This window comes from Protopterus annectens, chromosome 5.part0 (assembly GCF_019279795.1).
Source record: "Protopterus annectens isolate FY-2018-M chromosome 5.part0, PAN1.0, whole genome shotgun sequence".
Lineage (NCBI taxonomy): Eukaryota > Metazoa > Chordata > Ceratodontiformes > Protopteridae > Protopterus > Protopterus annectens.
In genome coordinates, this window is record NC_056735.1 from 1,369,658,369 (window position 1) to 1,369,668,416 (window position 10,048).

Here is a 10,048-nt window from a genome sequence, read left to right on the forward strand (position 1 = left end):
TCAATTATTTCACACTTCATATAGTTCAGTGAGGTACATCTCAAGTCATTCACACCAACATGAACTATGATGGAATCATAACAGTACTTGTCATTGAGAGACTTGAGTGCATGTGCCATCTGACAGATCCTGGTACCCAATAGACAGCTGACTGTAACCTTCTCCTTGTCCAGCCTGGTGAGTGGGACATCTGTGTGTCTCACAATGGAGTCCCCTACGACTAAACAGTTTGGTTTAGATGTGTTTTGCCTTAGCGGCTTATCTGGTGAGACATTGGTGCTTGCGTTTTTATGTGCATTGAATGTTGTAGGTGCTGTATTTAGGTGTATCATGTTTTTGTTTGGAAGGTCTAACCATATCAATTAATCTATGAGGAAATCCGCCATGATTGGCCCAATCCTAGGTCACTGGATACAATAAGAATATATCTTGCTCCAGTAAAGTATATTATTCCTCATTCTTTGCACTTTATTTTGGAGAATTCCCACATAAATTTCCACTAAAGCATCAAAATGATCACTAAACACTGAAACTGAGAACTCAGTAGTGAAGTAATAAAATCAAGTAGTGATGTAATAAAATCAATCATTATTGAGGTATCAGCAGAATATAGTAATTGATTCACTATAATCTGCATTTGTTTAACTCACAGAGACACACATTCTGAAGATATCCCCCTTTAGCTACTCTTCAGCACTAAGCTTGATTGCAACATATGTAGCCATCAAACTGTGGTGTATTGTCAGTAATAATTGTTATCTTGTGCCTAGAATGAGCATCTTAAAGAAGAGCAGCTTGGTCATGTGAAGACTTTGTTGAAGCAAGCCAAAGAAAAAGAGAAGGAACTGTGGCAAAAAGAAGTTGTGAATAAAGAACAGGTAGAAGAAGCCTTAAAGAAGAAATGGGAACTTGCAAAAAATGAAGAAAAAATGGTGAAAGGTAATTCTCCATTGAATACTGATTTACTCATTTCATTTATTCATATAAAAAATAACTATGGCACAAACGTGTGTTTGCGAGTGTGTGTGTGTATGCCTGTGTGCGCACATTTGTATTCATGGATCCATGTCATTTGGTTGAATGCTCATATCACTGAATGACAAGTGATCGAATCCAAATAGTTAAAAACCCTTTTAGTTGAATGACCATTTGATTGAAAGTCCATTTCAGTGAATGTGGCATACCTACATCTAGTTCTGCAATACAGAAATAGAATATGTAGAGATATATGAAGTAGTTTTATCTGGTGATTAGTGTTACCTCTACATAACCCCTGAAGGTTTGGTTTCTGTTTGTGGACCAACATTGATTCCCTGTCTGTAATATTTTAATTTTTCTCCCCAGTTGTGCGATTATGGAGCCCCTCAGAAGGGAGGAAGAGGGGTGGCTTGCCCTAAAAAAACTCTTTTGAAACATTTTTCTCTTGGGTGACTTTTCACAGTGTGATGTTTCACTTATTTGAAATTTGATTGAAAGGTGTAAATGTGGGTTTTTAACTTTTAATTTCAATCATTTGGGATTCAACCAAGTGGACAGTCACCAAACTATAATCAGGTATCAGTCGTGGATGTAAACAAACTCAAAATAAAATAACTAAAGATGCAACAGTGAAGGCAAAACTAGAATTTATTAAGTAGTTTCATCCGTTAAAACAAAATGGGCTTCATCAGAATAATGAATTTAAAACCCAAGTAGCATTAAATACTCTTGTAAAACATGGCATAATTGTAATCAAACAATTAAAGATCATTGATAAAATTACATTAAGAAAATCAAAATGAATTAATAAATAATATGATAATAAATAATATATGAAAAACAAAAAATTTACACTAAAATAAAAATATAATTGTTGTATCTTTCGGCTTTTCCCAGTTAGGGGTCGCCACAGCGGAACTCCGGTCCGATAATGATTGTTAGTAGATTTTTTACGTGCCGAGTTGCCAGCCCTGACACACAACCTTTAACAAAGGTACGCCCATTCACTCATGTCTCCACACAGAAGATGCTTTAGCTGAGAATCAAACAGGACAATGTCTTACTGTGAGGCAACAACGCTACTGCAGCACCACCACCGCAGTATAAAATAAAAATATAATTAATAATGCAAAATAGTTTTTTTGAAACATTTTGTCTAGGGTGACTTTTCACAGTATGATTCAGATATTTGAAATTTAATTAAAAGGTGTTGCACTGAAATGGGCTTTCAACCTTTTAATTTCAGTCATTTGGGATTCAACCAAATAAGCATTCAACCAAGTGTCACATACTCGTTAAATTTTATATGTCACTCACTCTGTCCCTCACACACACACACACACACACACACACACACACACACACACACACACACACACATGCACATACACAATGTGTATTGTGATATTTTAGTAAACACTTCCATTTTCTTCCAAACCTGCTTAATCTTCATCAAAATTAGCAGTAAAGAATGCAACACAAAACACATTTACAATGGGACAAAGACATTAGTCCATTTGCTCCCACTGCCATAACATAAAGCAAGCATGTGGTCTGCACTGCTTGACTGTCTGTCTAAACTGTGTCTTTATGAATGGCCCCATAAAATAAAGTACTTTTGGTACAATACAGTCTTTCCCCTATACTATAAACTCACAAGCACTGGAATTGTTTAACTGCCAGTATAACTCCAACACGTGGTTAAAAGTCTCTCTGCTTTCCCTACCAGATAGGGGAGTCCTAAGTGAAAGACCTTCTCTGGTAGAGTTTTCAGACACATCTAGTAGAGAAGCTGCTATTAAAATAGGGATAATAAATAGGGCATATACAATATTGCATGATGACTGCGAAGACTGGTAGAGAAGGATGAAGGCTGCCAGCCTAGTCTTATAGAATCTGATACATAATTTTGGCATTTGTAAATATAAATGTGAAATACAGGCTTGTTTCTTAAATGAGAGAAAATACTGTAAAATGTTGAACTTCAAGATTGTAGCAACATTGCCATCTGCTGTAAGAAAAACTAAGGCAAGCATTTCAAATCTTTCTTTTGAAGTTAAAATTATTTCATATCTGTCCTTTGATCTGTAGAGCTCGGAGTCAGCCTGTCTGGGCTAGCACATTCTTTCTATTCTTTTAACTTAAGGAATAACTACTAGAGTGTACATGTGAAATGTCTTTTATTGTTATAGCTTCCTGAGCAAGGGTTAGCTTGTAACCTGTTAACCTGGGAACCCCAGGCTAAGTGTCAAAATGATGTAATGTGTATACTGGGAAAACCTAAGTGTCAAAATGATGTAATCTGGGAGGGATCAGCAGAAATGTTTGTTAGTGATTTTAAAAACTATTGCTGAGAGAGAGACTGTGTAAGCATTTTGATCTTGACTATCCAACTCAGCACTGCCTTATGCTCTATGTAAGTAATTTACTTTAGAAGTATGTTTTCTTGTAGCAATAGCTATTAATTAGAAAAGATTACAAAAAGTGTTTTTCTGTTATGTCAGAACTGTACTACTGAATTATTTTAAGTTTCTGTGTGATCTCTGAACTCTTGAATAGCACTGTGGTGTAGTACTATTGTCTTGTGTTTTTAGTATTTATTATTAAATATTTTTAAACCCTTTTCAACTGTGGCTGGTTTATATAGAGATAAATTAAGCTGTAGAGTACAATGCATGCTTATAAGTGATCCTGTACTAAGCCCTTCCAATAAGCGTTGATTGCTTAGTTACACTGCTATTGGATAATAATATTGCACAGTAATAATTGGACACCCTTTTAAGGGCCTTTGGGTAGCTGATAATTATTAGCTGGTGGTGGCTCGAATTATTACCGTATAGTCTGGGTATAAGGGCACAGCTGGAGAATCTGTGTCAGCCTTTCAGAAGTGTCTGTGAAGTTGTATAAATACTTATCTCAAAGTGTGTGTGTGTGTGTGTGTGTGTGTGTGTGTGTGTGTGTGTGTGTGTGTGTGTGTGTGTGTGTGTGTGTGTCAGCTATTTGGGCTGGGACATGAAGCACTGGTTGGACAGAGAGGGTACTGGAGGTTTGCTTGTCAGCTACACTGAGATCTGGACCCTATAGCTGTGCCAGTGGAGAGTCTTATTGGGGACCTGGAGAGCAAGAGAGCAACCAGCCCCAGACTGTGATCTCTGTGTGCTCTTAAGGGAAACTGCACTTTACTGTGTGTATTTGTTATCCTTTCTCCTATATGAGACACCCTCTGTAGTGTTAGTGGTGAGGATTAAGGCTCCTTGATTGCTGGTCCAGGGCACAGGCATCACAATGACAATAAGAATCAATTAGTGGAGGTTAGAAAGGATTGGGAAGAGAGACTGGAAAAGCAATCAACAATGGAACAATGAGAGGATATATGTATGTCTCCCAAATATGCAACAAATCGTAAAATGTTAAGGATTTTTGATTGGCAGTGTTTGCAGTGGTACATTTTACCCCAAGCAAATTTCAAAGAATTTTTCCTTAGGTAGCTTGTAATTGTTGGAGGTGTGATGCGGAAGAAAGAGTTAACTAGGAATATGTTTTGTGAGAGTGTAATGAGTTGACAGATTTTTAAAATTCCCTACAGAGTACGCTGTCAGAAATTGCTGGGGGAGCAAATGACTGTAACTAAGGAAATTATTGTTTTGAGTTGGGACACAAGATCTGAATTGCTTAGACATAATAAGACCTTATTAAGTTTAATACTATTTGTTAAATACAAAAACAATAAGCCATAGGCAGAACGTTAAAAACATCACTCATATTTAATTCACAAGTGAAAACAGTGTCAGATGAAGTGCTTTTTGTCCAGCCAGTTGACCGGACTTCATCAGATACATACAACCAATGTAATCTGACTTAAAAATACAATATACTCCCCACCCCTGCTGTCAGTCCACCAATGAAACTCACTGTTCCTTAATGATTTCTAGTTAAATTGAGAAAGGACATAAAAGGTGGAAGGGAGATTCAACTGTAACTCCAAATCAGTGGTGTACCTTGCTCATTGTAAACTTTGTCCAGTTTTCTATGTCAGTAAAACCGATAGGAAACTGAAGGAGAGAGTCTACAAACACATGTATAGTATCAGTAAGGGTAAACCTGAGCATGCGTTAGCAGGACACTGCCTGAGGTACCCTTCCCATTGCTTCCATTTTAGGGTTATTGAACAGATTACATCAAGAAGGAAAGGGGGACCTTTTCAATTATTATTAGAAAAGCAAGAACTGTTATGGCAGCTGCGGTTTGATTCATGTATACACCCAGGCATAAATGAAGTTACATCACTGACTTGTATTTTAAAACTGAAAAGCTTGTCTAGGTAATTTTAATTAGAACTTATTATAACATTTTCTGTTTAAGAAACATAAGTGGAGAATTAAGGGAGACATTAACATCATATACTTGTGAGGCTACCGTATAATATGCATGTATAATGTACATTGTTAACCTGTTAGGTTTGTTTATGCAAACTAAGTTGTAAAAGCCTAGTTTAGTGAGACAGCAGCATGCACAAATTGTTTATGCAGTTAATTGAGGGCTAATGTGAATTTGATTTAACTAGAAATCATTAAGGAACAGTAAGTTTCATTGGTGGACTGACAGCAGGGGTGGGGAGTATATTGTATTTTAAGTCGGATTAAATTGCTTGTATGTATCTGATGAAGTCCGGTCAACTGGCTGGATGAAGAATGCTTCATCTGACATTGTTTTTACTTGTGAATTAAATTTGAGTGGTGTTTTTAATGTTCTGCCTGCGGCTTATTGTTTTTGGATTTAGTTGTTTGGTGTTTACCCTAGTTTGTTCATTAATACTGTTGGTTGGCAAAAAAACAAGTACTAGAAAATGGAAAGAAATCAAAATGTACATCTAGTGCATTTGAAGTATTGAACATTGTAGAACAGATGAAAGAAACTGGAAGAGGGATATTTAGGAAAGGGAGGGAGCAAATTGCATAGAAATAAATGGAATGTCATGCAGACTAATGTTCAGGAGGAGTGAGGTTTAAGGAAAGACAGGAACTGAGCAATTTATTTTATGTTAGACTGAAAAACCATTGATATATATAAAAAAACATATGTAATGCATAATGTATGCAAATGGAAAAAAATGTTAATATGATTTGTTTTCTTTTCTATTAATATACGTGTGCATATGTGTCAATTGATAATCTAATAAGGTGTTTAAAAAAGTTTCTCACCAACTTAGCTATAATGATCCAGTTCATTGCTAAAATATCTGTAATACAACACAGGCAGTTTCTATGTTCTCAGCTACTAGAGCCCTCCCTAGTAAATGTGAAAGTTCCACTGGCTTCTGACAGTCTCTTTCTTCACCATGAATGCAAACACAGAGAAGTATCCTATACGCCATTAAATGTATCCATAACTATTGCCATACTGAATCTGCCTTCTCCTTAAATAAGAGCAGTTAGCCACTCAGATAATTCTTACCTGGAAACGTAGGCATGCTGAGTTAAAGGAACAGACACATTACTTTTACTTATTTCTACTTCTGCACTAGCTTCACCAAAAGGTGTTCTATCAGTTAAGGGCATCCTGTTTGACTTCTAACTAATGCCACAGTGCCAAAGTACCCCATGGCTCATAGGAATTATAAGGCAAATTAGTGTTGAACTGATTTTGTATCAAGATAACACCCACTTTTTCACTGCATATCCATATCTGAAGTATATGTTTGTGCTTCAGTAGTATTCACTTTGTGAGTAGTTTTCTTTTTCTCCACTGTTGTGTGATATTGGAGTTAGTATATTTAAGTAAATGGGTTGTGAGAGGTACAGAGCTGCTTCCTGCAAAGAGAAAAAAGCTTTTGGAGGTATATTTACTCTGTATATGAAATTTTGTATGAAATATGATTCAATGGTTTCTGTTTCGAAATGAAATGTGTTTTCCATCAGTTGTATTAGTGTTTTCTTTTTTGACGAAATAACTATACTTCTGTTTTATAATTTCTTCTCTTTCTCTCTCTCTTTCTAGGTATATATATGCATTGAATCTTTGGTATTGCAGTGTGTTGAGTTTCAATACAGTGGACGCAAACCATTTAATGCCTCATATAAAAAAAAAAAAAACAAATAGACACAACATGTGTTTTTACAGGGGGAAGGGTAATCACCCTTAACACTCCAAATTCCTGCAACATTGAATATACTAACTGAGATCAGACATAAGTGGGGAAAAGGACAAATTCCCTTATATCACTGTCACCAGGTCTTGGCAAAACCATTGTCAGTGCCATGTGTCTCATCTACTATGGCATATGTACAATGCTATGACTTTTGCCCACCAATTTATTCTTGCTCTTCCTACATAACTTATTTTTATTGTAAACAGACTGAATGAAGTTAATCATCTTCTTTTGGCTGCTCCCGTTAGGGGTCGCCACAGCAGATCAACTGTTTTCATTTCTTCCTGTCCTCTGCATCTTGCTCTGTCACACCAACCACCTGCATGTCCTCTCTCACCACATCCATAAACGTTATCTATGACTCCCTCTTTTCCTGTTACCTGGCAGCTTCATCCTTAGCATCTTTTTCCCAATATACTCTGCATCCCTCCTCAGCACATGTCCAAACTAGCGTAATCTTACCTCTCTGGCGTTGTCTCCAAATCTTCCAACCTGGGCTGACCCTCTAATATACTTATTCCTAATCCTGTCCATCCTCGTCACACCCAGTGCAAATCTTAACATCTTCAACTCTGCCACGTCAAGCTCTGCATCCTGCCTTTTTGTCAATGCCACTGTCTCCAACCAATATAACATAGCTGGTCTCACTACCCTCTTGTAGACCTTCCCTTTCACTCTTACTGGTACTCGTCTGTCACAAATCACTCCTGACACTCCTCTCCACCCACTCCATCCTGCCTGTACTCTCTTCTTCACCTCTCTTCCACACTCACCATTACTCTGAACTGTTGATCCCAAGTACTTAAACTCATCCACCTTAGCCACCTCTACTTCCTGCATCCTCACCATTCCTCTGTCCTCCCTCTCATTCAGACACATATATTCTGTCTTAGTCCTGCTGACCTTCATTCCTCTTCTCTCTAGAGCATATCTCCACCTCTCCAGGGTCTCCTCCACTTGTTCCCTACTCTCACTGTAGATCACAATGTCATCTGCAAACATCATAGTCCATGGGGACTCCTGTCTGATCTCGTCTGTCAACCTGTCCATCACCATTGCAAATAAGAAAGGGCTCAGAGCTGATCCTTGATGTAATCCCACCTCCACCTTAAACGCATCTGTCACTCCAACCACAGACCCCACCGCTGTCACACTACCCTCGTACATATCCTGTACCACTCTTACATACTTCTCTGACACTCCCGACTTCCTCATACAATACCACAACTCCTCTCTAGGCACCCTGTCATATGCTTTCTCTAAATCCACAAAGACACAATGCAACTCTTTCTGACCTTCTCTGTACTCCTCCATCAACAGTCTCAGAGCAAACATCGCATCTGTAGTGCTCTTTCCTGGCATGAAACCGTACTGCTGATCAGTAATCATCACCTCCCTTCTTAACCTAGCTTCCACTACTCTTTCCCATAACTTCATGCTGTGACTGATCAGTTTAATCCATCTGTAGTTACTACAGCTCTGCACATCACCCTTATTCTTAAAAATCGGTACCAAAACACTTTTTCTCCATTCCTCAGGCATCCTCTCACTTTCCAAGATTTCATTAAACAATCTAGTTAAAAACTCCTCTGCCATTTCACCTAAACACCTCCATGCTTCCGCAGGTATGTCATCTGGACCAACAGCCTTTCCATTCTTCATCCTGTTCATAGCTATCCTTACTTCCTCCTTGTTAATCCACTGCACTTCATGATTCACTATCCGCACATCATCCAACCTTCTCTCCCTCTCATTCTCTTCATTCATCAACCCCTCAAAGTACTCTTTCCATCTGCTCAACACACTCTCCTCGCTTGTGAGTACGTTTCCCTCATTATCCTTTATCACCCTTACCTGCTGCACATCTTTACTAGCTCGGTCCCTCTGTCTAGCCAATCGATAACAGTTCCTTTTCTCATTCCTTAGTGTCCAACTTTTTATACAACTCTTCATACGCCTTATCCTTAGCCTTCGCCACCTCTCTCTTTGCCATGCACCTCATCTCCTTATACTCTTGTCTACTTTCTTCATCTCTTTGACAATCCCACTTCTTCTTCGCCAACCTCTTTCTCTGTATACTCTCCTGTACTTCTCCATTCCACCACCAGGTCTCCTTGTCCTCCTTCCTCTTTCCAGATGTCACACCAAGCACCTTTCTAGCCATCTCTCTTGCTAGCTCTGCTGTAGTTACCAGCTATTTGGTAACTCTTCACTGCCACCCAGTGCCTGTCTTAACTCTTCCCTGAACATCACCTCACAATTACCCTTTTTCAGTTTCCACCATTTGATCCTTGGTGCTGCCCTCACACTCATCCCTCCTCTTCTTGATCACCAATGTCATCCTACAAACCACCATCCTATGCTGCCTAACTACACTTTCCCCTGCCACCACTTTACAGTCTCCAATCTCCTTCAGTCTGGCCCTTCTACACAAGATATGATTCACCTGTGTGCATCTTCCTCCACTCTTGTATGTCACCCTATGCTCCTCCCTCTTGTTAAAATATGTATTCATCACAGCCATGTCCATCCTTTTCGCAAAATCCACTACCATCTGACCTTCTGCATTCCTTTGCTTAACACCATATGTTCCCTTCACCAACATGCCCATTGAAATCTGCTCCAATCACCAGTCTCTCACCCTTGGGTACAGTCATCACCACTTCATCCAGCTCACTCCAAAATTTTTCTTTCTCATCCATCGCAAACCCAACTTGTGGAGCATATGCACAACATTCATCATTACACCATCAATTGCCAGCTTCATAAACATCACTCTATTCGACACTCTTTTCACCTCCAAAACACTCTTAGCATACTGTTCCTTTAGGATAATGCCTACGCCATTTCCCCTCCCATCCACACCATGATAAAACAATTTGAAACCACCTCCGATACACCTAGCCTTGCTCGCCTTCCATC

General features: G+C 38.7%; 1 protein-coding gene across 1 annotated transcript in view; it reads left to right on the plus strand.

Annotated features, from left to right (window-relative positions):
- CCDC83 (coiled-coil domain containing 83) overlaps positions 1-10,048 on the plus strand; it is a 1,061,671-nt gene that overhangs the window by 292,131 nt on the left and 759,492 nt on the right. The window contains exon 4 of the mRNA XM_044071188.1: positions 771-939. Within this exon, the coding sequence (XP_043927123.1) occupies positions 771-939 (169 nt within the window). The remainder of the gene's footprint in view (positions 1-770; positions 940-10,048) is intronic.